General features: G+C 40.5%; 1 protein-coding gene across 1 annotated transcript in view; it reads left to right on the forward strand.

The window, feature by feature from the left end:
* Plcb1 (phospholipase C beta 1) overlaps positions 1–17,683 on the forward strand; it is a 784,962-nt gene that overhangs the window by 617,637 nt on the left and 149,642 nt on the right. The window contains exons 15-20 of the mRNA XM_023718574.1: positions 3,102–3,169; positions 5,267–5,363; positions 7,624–7,708; positions 9,742–9,866; positions 14,089–14,243; positions 17,483–17,651. Of these exons, the coding sequence (XP_023574342.1) occupies positions 3,102–3,169; positions 5,267–5,363; positions 7,624–7,708; positions 9,742–9,866; positions 14,089–14,243; positions 17,483–17,651 (699 nt within the window). The remainder of the gene's footprint in view (positions 1–3,101; positions 3,170–5,266; positions 5,364–7,623; positions 7,709–9,741; positions 9,867–14,088; positions 14,244–17,482; positions 17,652–17,683) is intronic.

A 17,683-nucleotide genomic window follows, 5' to 3' on the forward strand; every position in this document is an offset into this window, starting at 1 on the left:
ATAATAATAATAATAATAACTGACCAAGACTGTCTCATCCTCCCTTCTCTCTCTGTGCCCTAATTGCCATTTGCTTTATTGCTTGGACCCACGTCCTTATCAACAAACACCATGTCATTTTTTTTAGAGGGTTCTGCTCTGTGGCTCTTCGGTCAGTGTTTCTCATTGCACAACTGTGATTCATTCTTCGCTAATCACTTTCGATCACAGTAAGGATGTGCTTTTTAAACTCTAGGAGTGATTATCATTAAAAAGCCACCTGTCTCCTACCTAGCCCCAGTCCCCTGACAGCTCCCCGGCACACCTTCTTCCCTGACCACGGGTGCTTGTTTTCTCTGCCATCCGCCCTTCCCACGACCACTTCTCTCCCTCTCATGAAGTGGAGACATAACACCAATAACAGTTTTTACAGGCAACGGATGTGATTGCTTCATAACAGAGCAAGGGCTGCAATCCGTTAGCAAGTCAGTGGATTTCCTAAGCTCATCTGTAGTCTCTTGTGCAATCATTATTTATTTCAGTGGAAAGTTTTGGACATTTTCATACATATGTAGGCCCCTGAATAGAGAGTACTGCTAGTTTACCACTTGGTTTGTAGACTTCGCAGTATTGGGAACTCAAGTGACTTGAAAAACATGAAGTGGATCCTATTTCAAAGCTTAGTTACTTATCATGGCCTCCGTTAGCCATTTGCCCTCCCAGTATTCTGCCTTCAAGATTTTGTTTATTTTTAATCGTTCAACAAGATTCCTTCCAGGCCCTTCCAAGGACTTATGAGGAAACCTTATAAACCTATACAGCTACTATGCACCAATTTTGAAAATAAATAAAAACGCTTCAAAGCTTGTCAAGAAAAAAAACCTAGGTTCTTGCTCTTATAAGTAAAGGATGGCAAATTCTTTCTTTCCCACAGAAACCAACAAATGACTTGGCTGGGTATTTGGAAACACTACTATATTGCTGTGTCCCACGAAACGTTTTGTAGAAGGCTCTGCCAAACATTTTTTTCAGGGTATTTCATTAAAAGAATCCTCTCTCTGACGAAAGAAGCAGTACAAATGAGAACTTAAGGCAATTTTTTTTTATTATTAGCAGTACTTAAGTGGCAATATTCTGAAAGTACATGTTGGTGATAAAACAAGGTACATTTTCTGCTCAAAATAAAATTGATTCACCCTATTGATGCAAGCTTGGCACCCTAAAGTGGTTTAATGAGGTCTTCTTTAATAACTTACAAATAACAACCCTTGCTGGTCCCAAGCATCTATTCCTTCAAGAGACATCTCATGAATGCCTTACTCACTGTTGTCATTCAGTAATTGTCGTCAGCCAAGTGAAAGTATTTATAAGCTTCCTGGAAGACAGTGCTGCTGTACCTTGTCATTTCTGTGCACTGAATGGGGATGTTTAACTTCAGAAAGCAGCTGTGTTGGCGGGCAGTATGTGCTCATTTCTTGCCTCATTGTCCATCCAATACTGCCATCTACTGGTCTGATCATGTTAATACAGTAGTTAATTCAGTTCTATACCTTCTTTTTATAAAAATTTTATTGAAACAATTATCAGTGAGACAGTTCAAACCTGATTAATAGGACAGTTTCAATAATTAATACATTGTACATTGTTATCGTCTTAGTAGTTATCCGTAGTACAAGATGCAGACAGAATATCCTGTCCAAACATTATTAGTACAAATCTTTCTTCTCATTGAAGTAAGCGAAAGCAGCTGTGTATCTCTCCTAACTATTCTGCATATACAGATACAAAATGGTCCTTCCTTTGTATTGCCCTTTTTTGTTTAATCCTGTCAGAAATGGGTATTCTATTGGCATCTAAATACTATAGGTGCGTGAATTCAGCAAAAACAATCCAACACAGTCCAGCAGTCCACAATACTAGTGGGTTATCCACAGAAGTTGTTGACTTGAGCCCTTCTTTACTTTTGACTTGCAAATATTTTTAAATGCTTAGGTTGCACTAGAGCACAGAGTTGGGGGCCAGGGAGAGGGTTCAGTGGAATAAGCGTTTCCCTGGCAAGCACAAGGGCCTGAGTTCAATCCCCGGTTCCGCAAAAATCAATCAATCAATCAATCAATCAATCAATCACAGAGTCATGAAGAATGTAAGTCTTCAAACTGGTGTGAATCTTTTTTAAATGTATTTAGTGAGACTCAGGGTCTACAGGGTCTCACTACGTAGATTGGACTCCTAGTGATTCTCCTGTTTTCAGTCTCCCAAGCACTGGGATTACAGGTGAGTGCCACCACACCTGGTCTCAATCGCTGTCTCAAGGCACCCGAGATTGAACCCTGGCCGCTGCACTCTGCCTAAGCAGGTGCTATAGTCCGCTGAGCAATCTGGCCAGCCCTGATGTGACTATTTTGCCTGGAAAAAAATGTCTATGAAATCCTCAGGGGAGAAAACAATCTGCTTAAATTATTGCATAATAAATGATAATGATAAACAATAAATGATGCCAGTATGAATCTGAATTAGGTCTGAGTGAGTTAGACTTTCAAAAATAATGATTTGAAAGTGTTCACGCATTTTACCTTGTTTTTGTTGTTTTTTGTTTTGAGGTAGATTTCACTATGCATTTTAGCCTGGCCTTGAGCTCACTTTGTAGCCCAGCCTGGCCTTGAAATTAAATCAATCTTCCTGCCTCTGCCTCCCAAGTGCTGGGATTACTATCTTGCCCTTTTAAAAGGACCGTTCCATTTTCTAAAATATGTGCGTTGTTTAGACAATCATATGTGTGTAATTGGGTTTGCAGGGGCATGGTGTGCGCTTTCCAGGTTTTGCAATCATTTTTGCTAATTGCTAGGGACTGGGCCATCGGAAAAGGTCAAGGCAAGGTTTCTGAGCTGGGGCGCAACTGGGCATCACATCGGAGTCGGGCTTGGGAGACAAGGAAAGGAAAGGGGTACTTGGTCTGTGCTAGGTCAGAGGATGCATGTGCCGCGGAAGAAGCTGGGTATGCCAGTCAGAAGCCTTAAAAACATCCGGGCTAAGGAGCACCACCAATTTTGGGCTCCAGCCCTGTTCTGAGTGCCGTGGGCCTACGCACGCTAAAGTCTTGAATTGCGATTCCAACTTGACAGGTGAAGCTGACACGGAGAGCGACGACGACGACGACGACGACGACTGTAAAAAGTCTTCGATGGACGAGGTGGGTGTCGGGGTCTGCTCCCGGGCTGGGGCTCCAGCGCCTGGGCATGGGCTGGCAGGGTTCGCGGCCGCGCGAGGACGAATCCTGCGGTCCCTTCCGCCATCTAGTGGCAGTAAGGGTAAATTCATGGCGAAGGAAAAAAAAAAAAAAAAAAAAAAGGCTCGCTGGTTTTTCAAACAGCTGTCAGGTGGCCCCCAAAGAATGGAATGCAGAGAAATATTTCAGCGGCACTGATGACCCTGTTCCTATCGTCGTGATTTGGGAGACACGAGAGATACATACTGAGACAATCTAAGGCATTCCCAAGTAACATCACCAAGTCAGAAGGTTTTATTTATTTATTTATTTTTAGCAGAATATATTTATTGAGGGAAAGAAAGCTCCTGTCCGAGAGAGGCACAGGAGGGGGGTGGGACGAGCGGGTTGTATTAATTGCACAGAATTTTGAAGGCCACCTGAGGCGGGACAATGAGAATTTGAACTTTGTTTTAGCAGAAGTCCTAGTTAAAAAGATTGTGCCGATCTCATTTCAAATACGTTAGCAAGTCTCGGTGCCTGTGCTGCTAACTTTCTGGTTTGAAAATTGGTAGTAAGCTGTTCTTGCTTAGTGTTCATCTTACATTTGCAAGAAAACAATTTCAACTCCCTGTTGGCTTCAATGGGTCCTACTGAATCGCTGTATACGACTGTCTTACTAACTGAACAGCTGAACTTGCCAATGTATGAGTAGTTCCCAGTCGATATTTAACCCAACTATTGATACCAGAGTTTTGAAAAAAAGAAAAAAAAAGAAAAGGAAAAACCTAAGTTTCCGTGGTTTTCTTCTTCTGAAAATGGGAGAAACCTAGCTCATTCCATGGAGCCTACATGCGCCAATACTGCAGTATTAGCTCTCTTCGTTATTAAAAGCTTTGTCGACATCATATGCAACAACTAATGACAGCCGAAGCAAAATGAGGCTTTACTGTTTCCGGTGCTGTTTTGAGCTCCTTCGCATAAATTAACCCATTAAACAATCATGAAAACTATACACGTTAAGCACTGATTTTATCCCAATTCTACAGAACTGCAAACCGAGGCACCGAGCAGTTAAACACCTTTGCTCCAGATCTCCTATTTCTAACTAATGGGATTCGGATTTAAGACCCTTTGGCCTGGCTCAAGAGCTATGAAGTTGTCCCCACACTGTGCCATGCTCCTTTGGGTTACAGGCATGAAGGGAGCCCAGAAAGGGGTAGGAGGGCAGAAAGAGAAGCAGCCATATTTTTGCCATAACAATTCTAAATTCATCCAGTTGTCACCTGCCTAAGTTTCTTATTGCGCAGAACTTGACTTACTCCTCTTAGACATCAGCTATGTGTCCGGAGCTCCCAGGGACGTTCACATTTCCCTCCCCGGGTGACTGGCTGGGCAGGTTCTCACCCAGCCTGCCCTACACACCTCTCACTCCTCTCCTTTGTCAGATGAGGGTCCGCAAGCTGAAAATCCAAAATCTAAGAAATCATCTATGTGACAAAGACCTAGGATTTTTGTTTTGTTTTGTTTTGTTCTTTTGTTTGTTTTAGTACTAGGGATTGAACTCAGGACTTTGCGCTTGCCAGGCAAGTGCTTATGTGGCTGAGCTATCTCTCTGGCCCTGAAAATCTAAAATCTAAAGTGCTCTAAAATCAAAACCAACTGCCCCTTGAATCTTTGTTTCTTGCACAGAATTATGTATTGCATACCAATGCCCTCAACCCAGGTGTGTAAGGAGCACAGGAAAAGAATGAATTTGGCACTTAGACACTGTCTCATGCCTGACATAGCTCATTATATATACGTGAGTATGCCAAAATCTTAAAAGGAGTAAAATATGAATTATTGGTCCCAATATTGAGGCTTGGGTCTCAAGCTTTTTGAACGAAAGATCCTTAGTCTGTATTGATTTCTCTTTCTCCTGTAAGGAATTTCTCACGGCAGTAATCCCTTTCAGAAGAGAAAGGATGGTTTTCTGCCAGCTGGATTCTTAGGATCATTTTCCTAGGGAAATGCCCCTTGCTAACACCATGTTGCCTCTGGAAATTTGTCTGAGCTTTTAGTTTTTATTATTTTTTCCAGGGAACTGCCGGGAGTGAGGCAATGGCCACAGAAGAGATGTCCACCCTGGTGAACTACATCCAGCCAGTCAAGTTTGAGTCGTTTGAAATTTCAAAAAGTAAGTTGTCACTGTAGAAAATTCTATATGTTGTATTAAAGAGAATATATTTTAAATATGTGGTAATTAGATCAAAGAATGTCACCCTTAAAAGAACTTTTCTGTCTTAAAAAGACTCTTCTGTCCATGAAGTCATGAATACCTGAATGGATGGAGTTTATGTCATGCTGCCTCTGGAAATTTCTATTTTTTTATTTTTTATTTATTTATTTATTTATTTATTTATTTATTTATTTATTTTTGGTGCTAGGAATTGAACTCAGTACCTTATGCCTGCTAGGCAGGTGCTGCATCACTGAACTAAATCCCCAGCCTCTGGACATTTTTATTAATGGAGATATATATATATATATGATACATATAGGGACAGTATCCCAGAATATTCAGGGGAGCATGGGCCCCCTTGGTCCTCTGAACAATATTTGAGCAGCATGCAACATACTGAGAGATTTACATTTGCTTTTGGTCTCTGACAACATGAGGGCTGCATCAATTATACAAGAGACAAAGTTAAAATACACTATCTCTCCAGTCCCCAGACAGGAAGCAGGAGAGTCTTTGATAACTCAAACAGAATGAATCCACTTAGATTCCATTCATACAGCACATGCATTCTGTGTATTTAGGAGAATAGTTAACTACCTTCAAGTCCGCTACATGGAGAAGAGAGTCTTTTCATAGCAGTGCCCCCATTTACATGAAGTGTAAGATACGATCAAATTAAGTGAAGAAGAGCATTCTTGCGACTTGCTACCAGCTTATAAGGACGTGCTCTTAAAACTGAGATATTGCTTAACTGTAAAAGCCTCTTGTAAAGATGGCTTTGTAGCTCTGTCCTAATCCAAGCCCCCACTGAAACCCCACGCCAAAAAATATGTGCAACTAGGAGAGATGGTGGAGCAGAGGGGACTACAGGAAGCAGGGAGGGATTAGAGTGCTGTATGTAAGTGCAGATCGGCTGAAGTGAAAGCCATAAGTGTGTGTCACTTTATGCTCTAATAAAAATGTGGAAAATCATCCAAGCCCCTATATAGCATGTTTATATTTATATGATTTTACTGAAAGACTCCTGACAGTGGTATAATGATGTCTAAATATCGGCAACAAGAGATTAATCTCCAAGACTGGGCATGATGGTGCATGCCTGTAATCCCACCACTTGGGAGGCTGAAGACAGGAGGATCACTACAAGTCCAATCTGTGTAGTCAGACTCTATACACCCTGTACTAAATATATGAAGAAAAAAAAGTTAACCTTCAGTTGAGCTTATATCTAAGGATTTCAACTTTTCTTGATGACATTGTCACTAAAGTTTACTACTCCAGACTTATTCAATTTTTTTTTTTAAATTTATTTATTTATTTATGTGTGTGTGTGGCCAGCTCAGCCCACCAGGGGGCGGGGCTGGCTGGCATGTGGTGCTGGAGGATTGAACCGTGGTCCCTGTGCTTTGCTAAGCTTGTTTGCTCTAAGTAGGTGCTTCAGACCACTGAGCCATCTCACCAGCCCCTCAGACTTATTCAATTTGGAGCATTGTAAAGTAGCTACCTTTCTATTAGTATAACTTTCATTGGCCAATAAAGGAGTTGTCTCAATTTACTAGTGAATTACTTCTAGGACTCAGTTAGGAAAGACCAACCAGATTTAGATTCAAATATTTGACTCCTTGTGTTTCAGGTCAGGTTATAATTCCCTTGAGATCTGTGGCTCATTCACCTGCTAGGTGTTTGTTGTCTGATACACAAGGGAGGGCACTAGGCTGGAGAATTTCCAAGGATCCTCTACTTGGAAATATCATAATTCTGCTGTGCAAGTGAAAATGGGACTAAGACAGGAAGTGTTAGCACAGTTCTTTCCATCCTGGCTTTGGTTAAGCTCTGCCAGTTGCTTCAGGAATTCAGCATAGCTGGGTTGAGATCAACTACTTCCACAGATTCCCTGTTGTTTTGGCAGAACTAGTTTACTTGCCACACTGTATTCATCTACAATTCATTCATTACCTTAAATCACATAACCATGAGTATATCTCACCAAGCTGTAATCCCTGAAGAGATAACAGCAGGATTCAGCTTTTGTTACAGGTAAATATGTCAGTGGGAAAAAAATTTAGCATGAAAGTTATTTTCGTGTTAATTAATTAATGAACATGCCAAATTAATTCCCTTCAACTTCACTGAACACTTGCTCACTTCTTTTCTGTTATAATTTATGACACTGAGTTTTATTTCTCTCCTTCTTTCCTATTGTTGTTCAACTCAGAAAGAAATAAAAGCTTTGAAATGTCTTCCTTTGTGGAAACCAAAGGCCTTGAACAACTTACGAAGTCTCCTGTGGAATTTGTAGAGTATCCTTGACTTGACGGGCAACTGCTGAGTCACACTGCTGGAGTCGGGTGAGCAAGGCACATAGAGAGCGAGCTTCAGTGTCCACTGCGGGGACAGGAGGACTGTGCCAAGAGGGGCAGCCTTGCCCATATGAAGGCCTGTGTGCAGGGCTCCTATATGACCAGAGTACGTGTACCGCTTACGCATGTAGCACAGAAGCAACGTGTGTATGTGCACATGTACAAATATGCACACATATCTTGTTTAGCATCTCACATTCTTATATGTAGTATATGTCCAATTAAAAATACTTGAGATGGGGCCGGCCAGATGGCTGAATGGATTAAAGCATCTGCTTAGGCAGAGAGCAGGGACCAGGTTCGGTCCCTGGCATGCCGTACTGATCCCACTCTCAGGGGGCGCTTAGTCAGATCTGTGTAGTGAAACCCTGTACTAAATACATTTTTAAAAAGGAAAAAAAAAAACCACCAAAAATACTTGAGATGATGAGAATGTAAATGTATAAGAGCACCAGGCTGGCAAGATAACTCAGCAGTCTAAGCACCTGTTTGCCAAGCACAGGGACCCAGATTTGTTCTCTTGCACCAATGCCTCACTGGCATCAGTGCCCCACCGGCGTTCCAAGCCAGGCACCTAAACTGGGTATGGTGGTACAGGCCTGTAATTCCAGCACTGGGCAGGCTAAAACAGGAGAATTACTCCAAGTCTGAGCTGTGTAGTGAGACCCTGTACCAACTACATATATATTTAAATATATATGCATATATACATGCATTATTCACACTTTGTTATTATTCATGAACAAAATAACATGCAATAAACCTCTAATTCTTTTCATAAATTAATGCTAACTCTCCAAGAGGTCTCAGTTTCACGAAGCAATTCCTATAGTGAAAGCCACCGATGACACTCCGCAAAGAGAGGAGAGGGGACAAGCGGAGCTCATAAGTCCTGTGGTAGCCGTGGTGCGCAGTGGCCCTCCTCCCTGACTCGTGACACCCCTTTTGTTCTGTGTTTTATCTCGTTAATTCTCACAGTAGTCCCGTGGCATAGAACACGGTTCAATCTGCTTGACAGAGGAGGCAGCAGCGGCCCAGGCCGGTGAAATCTCACCCCAGTCGCACAGCCCCGGCTTCAGAGTCAAAGCCCAACTGCGCTTCGCCTGGCTCAGATCCGTAGCTAACTGCGCCCTAACTTGGTGATAGGAATTAGTTGATGGTACTTTAAAGGTGATCAGTATCACTGTTCAGTGGTTACAAAGCTCTTCAGTGGAACTGAGTCAAAATAGGAGACCGGGTCAGGACTCGCGCGCTATATTTACCTCGTCATCAATCATAAGGCGTGCCACCGTCTTGGTAAATAGCATTCCCGGAGAAACGAGCAGAGAGACTTCAAAAATAGCTGTCCATGTTCAGTTCTCTGCTTTGGCCAAACAGGATTGTCGTCCTTTCTGCGAATAGACTCACTCCCTCTTGCTGCTCTCCCTGGTCATTAAGATTGTCCTTCGCACTGCCCACAAAGTCATGCTGACCTTGATGCAGCCTCCTTAGGTTCTGCAAAAGTAACGCTGTGTTTATTTTAATGCTAGCATATTTGTTCTGTTTGTTCAAAAGTCTTTTTAAAATGTATTTAGTACAGGGTCCACAAGGTCTCACGACGTAGATCAGACTCTTAGTGATTCTCCTGTTTTCAGACTCCCAAGTGCTGGGATTACAGGTGCACGCCACCACACCCAGTCTGGTGCACGCCACCACACCCAGACTCTGAATCAGAGTCTCAGCGTGCCCCAGGGGCAGACTGGCACATCTCACCAGGGATCAAACCCTGCCCACTGCGCTCTGCCTAAGCAGGTGCTTTAGTCCGCTGAGCTATCTGGCCAATCTTTTAAAAAGGCCTTTTTGAGTATTGTACCCATTAGCCAAAGGTCATCTTCAACACTGACGTACCCCCATGGAGGAGAATGAATGCCGCCTCACGGTATTCCTGAGGGATCATTTTATAATTGCATTCACTACTTAACATGACGGTCCAGATATAACAAAATGCAGCTTAGCAGGATCTATCCGAAAGGAACGAGGGTGGATTCATCCAACTACATGCCCCAGCTCTTCTGGAACGCCGGCTGTCAGATGGTGGCGCTGAACTTCCAGACAATGGGTAAGTGCCGCAGCTCCAGCTCCTGCCCTGCAGCCCTGCAAACCGTCTCCTGATGGAGATGTGATCCGAAGAGTACCGCAGGCAAATCTCAGAGGTCTCAGCAAAGCCAAAGCAAAAATCGTGAACAGTTTCTTTAGTGAGTTGTGAAAAGGCAATAGTTGTACAGTTCTTGATTTATCTTTTAAGCAAAAAAATTAACATTTTTATTTTTTATTAATTGTATTGGTACATTTCAGATACACATAGTGATCACTTTCATCATTGGGTGTTTGTACCCATACATGAGGCATCGGGATTCTTTTTTTTCTCTGATCCTTTCCCCTCCCTTTAACTCATTTTTCCTCCTTATTTACAAAAGCTTTGCTCTCATTTTTTTTTTTTTTTCTATTCCCCTTGCTTTTCCTTCCCTATCCCTGCCCATTTTGGTCCTGGTCCCATTTTTTTTTTTTTTTTTTTTTAACGATACTGGGGATTGAACTCAGGACCTTGTGCTTGCCAAGCAAACACTTATTCTACTGATGTTCAGCCCCGAACATTTTCTTTATACTTCCCCATATCTATCTTTTTAAAGTAGCATGAGATTCTTTTAGGGAAAATGGACAATCCAAAATTATACAGAAACAAATTTCTAGAAATGTTGCCATGCAATGATTGCGCACTGCTAACTTTGAGCTTGATAACAGGCACATCTTTTACATACTTTTCTTTCTTTGTCTTTCTGAGACAGAGTCTTGCTTTCCAGTTCAGGATGGCCCTTGAGCTCACTCTGTAGCCAGGTTGGTCTAGAACTCACATTGATCCTCCTGCCTCAGCCTATACTTTTTTCATGTAATTGTTAAAGGAAAATGTAGGTGCATATTTAAATGCTAAACAGAAAAGGCTGTACATTAAGCACGTTTCACAACTCACTGAATATCTATTTCCTATCATTAGATATTGAGGGTTTCCTTAGTAATACATTACTGTGGCTATGGTTTAGGTTAAACATTTTAAATATTTTTTTTTATTGTTCTGATCTTATAAGCTGCCTACTCTCAACAGGACTCTTATCAATTTTCCTATTCACTTATAACAAAAATTTTAATAGAAGAGAATGTTAGTATTTTGTGAAAAAATATTTTAGGAGGAGAATTGAACATTTCATTTTAGGATGACAGCTTCCTCACCCAACCATGAGCTCTGTACTTACTCCTGTTTCTATTGTGATTTTTAAAAAATCTGTAATGTACCTCTTCATTTATCCAATTTAATCTTGGTATATAGTTTAAGTGATGTCAGTCCTTCTTTAACCTAAAATATCTCCCATTTAACTGGAATTGCAGTGTAGTAGACGTGATCTTTTGGGTAAATTTGGACCTGCTTTTGTCATTTTATGTGCTTCCTATTAAAAACTTAGTGTGCTTCCTGATGCCATGACATCGTTTTCATTATGTCTTACTACCTAGAAGGGGCACTTTGCCTTCATTGCTATTAATTTTCAGTTGTTTTGTTTATTGCCAATGAATTCTAGTCCAAATAAACTTAGTTAAATTGCAAAATGTTTCCCTGACCATTAAAGACAAGATTTTGGTTAAAATTACATCAAATTCATAAATTCATTGAAAGAAATCTAATATTTTTAAATTTCCTACCATCAAAAGAAAGTATTTTTTTATTTTAATATTCCTATATTCATTCAGCATAGTCTCTCTTTCCCTCTCTCTCTCTGTGCATGTCTGTCTCTGTCTGCTTGCCTGTCTCTTTGTCTGTTTCTCTCTCCCTTGTCTCTCTCTGTCTCTGTCTCTGTCTGTCTCTCTTTCTCCCTTCCCTCCCTTTGAAGCATTATATTTTTATAGGATTGCTCCTGGATATTGAATTTGCATATTTATTTTATGATTAAATATGTTTTATAAATGACCACCTTCTTAAGCTCTTCTAGTAATCTGTTTTGCCTGCAGATTCTAAGGGCTTTGCAAACACACAAACACAGGCATTTAACTACATCTAAATTCTCCACCTACTTACTGGTTCGGACTGAGCACTTTAGAATAATATCAAACGGTGGTGAGAGTGGACAACATTGTCTTCTGATATTAATAGAAATGTTAATGTTGTAACAGTATAAGATAGACTTGGGTAATTGTGAAGTACTTGTATTTAACATCTTAAAGAACTACATACCCTTATCCTAATTAACCAACAGCATCTTAGTAATTTATGTTGAATGTTATTAAATAGCTCTTTGGAATGATTATGTCTATTACGTGCATTAATGTGATCAATTATCTTACTCAGTCTTCCAATGTGTAATTACTCTTTTCTTCCTAGGATAAACTCTGCTTGGTTCTTGTATTTTATTGTTCAGACTATAACTTACTAATGCAGTTTCTTCGGCTTTGAATATGACTTTTGTCAAGCATAATAGATGTATTATTTTCCTTTTAAATTTTGGGTATCACAGTTTTGATTGCTTAATAAAATGAGAGGCATTTTCCAATGTTTTCACTGCTCTGAAGTTGATTTAAGGGGCCAGCGAGATAGCTTAGAGGTCTACAGTACCTGCTTGGGCAAGCTTAGGCAAGCGTAGGGACCGCAGTTCAATCCCAGCACCACATGCTGCACCAGTCCCACCCCCAGGATGGGCTGAGCTGACCACAATGCAGAAAGAAAGAGAAAGAAAGAAAGAAAGAAAGAAAGAAAGAAAGAAAGAAAGAAAGAAAGAAAGAAAGAAGAAAGAAAGAAAGTTGATGTAAGTGGGACTTTGAAGTAGGTCCATCATCACCTATTTACTGAACACATTAACAGAAAAGAATCACGCCACACATTCTGTAGAACAGCTGATACTTCCCAATGACTTTTTGGGTTCTGGTCATTTTTTGCAGGGGAGAGGTTATGGTGCTAAGGTTAGAACCCAGGGCCTCCTGCATGCTAGGCAAGTGCTGCGCCCGGAAGCTGTCCCCCCAGCCTCCAAAACTTGTCATTTTTAAACTTGGCGGTCACAGTGCTTGTGATTATTCATTTTGTAGACTGGTTGTTAGGAAAATGCTGACCAGGAACCTTCGTGCATTGGAAAAGTGCCAACATACACTAATTACATAGTCATTGTAAGGGACCACAGCAATGGGCAATTTATGATTGTAAATTATAAAATACGTAGTTATAGCATCCTGGCTTCAGAAGGTATATAGAAGTCAGTCCTCAAAAATCTCATTTAGAGGAATGTAAATTGGTCTAAACTTTCTGAAGGACATTGTAGCAAGACTTGTCAAAAACACTTTCCTAATGGGCACATCTTTTGATCCAGAAATTCTATTCCGTTTTTTTTTTTGGTGGTACCGGGAATCAAACTCAGGCCCTTGTGCTTGCCAGGGAAGCACTTATTCCACTGAGCCATCTCCCCGGCCCCAAGAAATTCTATTCCTAAAAAAATAAACACAGAAGAGGTCTTCAAAGATTTCATTATACTGCTGTTCATTAAGACATTATATAAAAGGTGAAACTTAAAAGAAACAGAAATTATCCAAAGAGGGGACTAGTTAAATGTATTTACACAAATATATCTATTTAAAGGAATTGTATACAGCCATTAAAATTAGGATAGAGAAAGATTTAATGAAATGGACATGCTGTATGCAAAAATATATATGCAGTGAATAAAACATTATAAACCAAACTACTGTCGGTGTTACCTTTAGATTTGCGGGTTATAAATGAAATTTTTAAAAAGAGATCAGGGGGCAGGGGTGAGATAGCACAGTAGAATTCACGCCTGCCTGGTTAGTGCAAGGTCCTGAGTTGAATCCCTGGTACCACAAAAAAAAAAGTTTGGAATTTTAATTAAATTAAATTAATTAATTCATTTATTTAGGTACAAGGGATCAAACTCAGGGCCTTGTGCTTGCCAGGCAGACACTTACACCTCTGGGCTATCTCCCCAGCCCTGTAACTGAATACTTTTTTCTCACTTCTGCTTCCTAGATTTTTACAATGTAGGAAAAAAGCTATTTCTAACAATGTAACCAAAATGATTTCTTTTTATCAAAGAACAGTTACAAAAGTGGACCTTAGGGGCTGGGGAGATGGCTCAGTGGATAAGTGCTTCCCTGGCAAGCACAAGGGCCTGAGTTCAATCCCCGGTTCCGAAAAAAAAAAGAAAGAAAGAAAAAAAAAAAAAAGTGGACCTTAGTACAGTTTTTCTTTCTTCATTAGAAGTTGTGATAAGGTTTGTGTTTTTCATATTTAGACTTGGCTATGCAAATAAACATGGGGATTTATGAATACAACGGAAAGAGCGGCTACAGACTGAAGCCGGAGTTCATGCGGCGACCAGACAAGCATTTTGATCCGTTCACTGAAGGCATTGTAGATGGGATAGTGGCCAACACGTTGTCTGTCAAGGTATGTACACCTGTGTCACACACTTGTCCTTAAAAAACATTGGACTGTTACTTGTTTTGCATAAAGAAGTAGCTCTGATATTAGAACTTTGATAACTAGCTAAGGCACTGCTTCCTTCCTGTATTTTTCTGTAGAAGAAGTGTCACAGGCAACAGGGATAAAATTAAAGACCAGACTTTGTTCTCAGTATGATTATAATTCCATGCTAAAGCAACAGGGGGCCAGGGAGATGGCTCAGTGGAATAAGCGCTTCCCTGGCAAGTGCAAGGGCCTGAGTTCAATCCCCGGTTCTGCAAAAAAAAAAAAAAAAAAAAAAAACAAACAAACAAATGAATTGGTGAGATGAGCCCTCCATAGTGCTCTGTTCTGTTGTAAATATCCCACCAAGCTGTCACCATCAAAATTAGGTACCGTTTTGGAAAGATCTGACTTTGCCCAGCCCCCATGCCCCACTGGTTTCTGTGAGTGTGCAGCAGCAGTAGCTTAGAACTCAATATGTTATTAAATATTGAACAAAAGCTTTCAAGTTACCCTAGCTTGGATTTTTTTTTAAAATATCAAATAGAGTATTCAGGGATTTCAAAAGTCATATTAGTAGTCTAAAAGGGTCGTTTTATTAACTATATATTTGATTCTAAAATTTAATTCCAAATGATTTTCTTCAGTCTTTGAAATAGATGTTACAGCACATTTTTTTTTTTAGCTATCAGGAAATATATTTAATAATATGAAAGGGAAGTTCATTTTTACAGAAAGCTTTTACACATATTCTGTAAGCCTTTTTGGTTCTGGAGGCTAAAGTTTCATCTTTTAAAAGTGTTACTTGGGGGCTGGTGAGATGGCTCAGTGGTCTGGAGCACCTACTTGGAACAAGTTTAGCAAATCACAGGGACCGCAGTTCAATCCCCCAGCACCACATGCCAGCCAGCCCTGCGCCCTGATGGGCTGAGCTGGCCACACACACACACACACACACACACACACATAAATAAAAAAAATTAAAAAAAAAAGTGTTACTTGTCTTGTATTTAACTGAATTAACTGTGGAACAAAAAAACTTTTTTATTGCACATAAATGCAATTTGTCTTTAACTGAGACACTTGAAAAACTGTAAAATGGGCCCCGTTAAAGTTTCATTAGGGGCCGGGGAGATGGCTCAGTGAAACAAGTGCTTCCCTGGCATGCGCAAGGGCCTCACCTCAGTTTAATCCCCAGTTACCCCCTTGCCAAAAAAAGTTTCACTAGTCTCTGTCTGTGCTAAGTAGTTGAGACCCTTATTGTACAAAACTATATTACTTTATGGAAAGGTTAAAAATAAATTTTTAATTGAGTATCTCAACAATTATAACTTATGAAGTTGTTTCGAACCATACGTATAAGGAATAAAATTGAATTAGTTTCACAATTATTTTTGTTTTAGGAAAATGCTTTCAGCAAAGGATGTTTAGATCCTGTCAAATGGGAAGGAGATAAACTTCTAAGCATCCGGTAGGAAAGCGGTGCTATTTCCAAAATCCTTGTCCATTATTATAGCTGAATCAAAGTAGTAACACTGTTACCTTGTTTACAGATTCGTCTAAATGTGCACATGTTTTCTTGTTCATTTATTTCCTCAACAGAAAACTCTTCCATTTTAATTAATTAATTAATTATTTAATTTGGCAGAACCAGTGATTGAACTCAGATGTTTATTTCCTTTTGGAAAATCTGTCTGAGCTCAAGCAATTACTAAACAATGACAGAGACAGGAAAGTGAGGTTAAGTGGAGGGGAAATGGTTGAGGCCGGGGAAGTGTAACTTCCTGCTTCTGCTCAGAGTATAGCATTTACTCTGGAGCTGTCCACAAATGGACCAGACACTTGGCAGCAGGTCTTTCCTGCCCTGGTCATTACTACTTGGTCACCAGGATGGACCTCACATTTGTCAGTTGTATCTGGCATAGACATTATAGTTGCAGACGGGACTTAGGAACTCACACTGTGGTCCTCCATCCTATTTTACTCATGGGGACATTAGGGTCTCATTAGTTTACTTTAGGACTCTGCTTTTATCTCACATTATAATCATCCAAACTGTGGTATATCTGAATTCCAATTTTTTTTTTTTTTTTTTTTTTTAAGTACAGGGTCAACAGGGTCTTACTACGCAGATCTGACTTATAGTAAGCCTCCTGATTACAGGCATGGGCAACCACACCCAGTCTCAGTAGCTGTCTCAGAGCATCACAGGCCAACACAGCATGTCAGGGATCAAACCCTGGTCATTGCACCTCTCTAAGCAGGTGCTTTAGTCCACTGAGCTATCTGGCTGGCCCTGAATTCCTCTTTCGACAAGTCTCAAGCATGGCACAAAGTAATTAACAAGTTTTCATGAAGAACCTTTAGTTAAACAAAGAGATGTTTGCTAGCAGTTATCATGTACTCAAGCCCCAGAGAACATCTGGGGAAGGGAATTTTCCTAAGACAGATGTCAAAAGTCTTCTGCAGGACTCTGTCTAACTTATTCAGAATTTTTGGCAACTGTGACTTCACTGGTCTCTGATGGCTGTGCCAGTACTGCCAGGGTGTCTGACTCTTAGTCCAGCTGTAATCTCAGAAATTCTGTTTCCTGTCACGGACTTGAGCTCAGAAAGCTCTTGACCAATAGGTAAGTACGTTCCAACCCCTCGACTCAGGTTCACCAGGTTTGGACCACCAGCTCCGGCTTCCTAGAACTTCTCTTTCTGGCATAAAATAGAGAGATACATTTTTTGTCTCCAAGAACCTTATGATTAGGGGAAGACCCCTCAGAATTGCACATAAATTGACAATTGGGTCAGGAAAAAAGGGACAAGTATGCAAGGCATTTACCTTGGATTAAGGTTAAGATGTGTAACCTTAAATTCTCCATCAACTCTGTAATGCTGATTAATTCTGTAGCTAGGCAAACACCACCCAGGTTTGTAGATGGTTACCTGGGTGAAGTTAGAGGTTATTATAAATCAGTCATAATGGTTTCAGTGGTCTTATTTATTCTTCCTGTACTTTGGTATCTTACTAGCTGATTGCTAACTTAACCAGTTTTACTATTTGTCTTTCAACTCCATGAATGAAAAATAGATATTTTCACTCTTTTTTCCTCTTCTTTTTTGTTCCAAACACTTACCAGAGGCCTTTGCACCGCTCTAGCCTGAGCCTGCATTTCCCAGACTTCAATGTTACTCATTTGCCAAGACTTCCTTTTTATTGTCTTTTTCTAGATTATTTCAGGTCAGTTTCTTTCTGATAAGAAAGTTGGAACCTATGTGGAGGTGGACATGTTCGGCTTGCCTGTCGACACCAGGAGGAAGGCATTTAAGACCAAGACATCCCAGGGAAACGCTGTCAATCCGATCTGGGAAGAGGAGCCCATAGTGTTCAAAAAGGTGGGTCTTGTGATCTTTTTTTTTTTTTTTTTTTTT

Source organism: Octodon degus, unplaced genomic scaffold, assembly GCF_000260255.1.
Source record: "Octodon degus isolate 3935 unplaced genomic scaffold, OctDeg1.0 scaffold00060, whole genome shotgun sequence".
Classification (NCBI taxonomy): Eukaryota; Metazoa; Chordata; class Mammalia; order Rodentia; family Octodontidae; genus Octodon; species Octodon degus.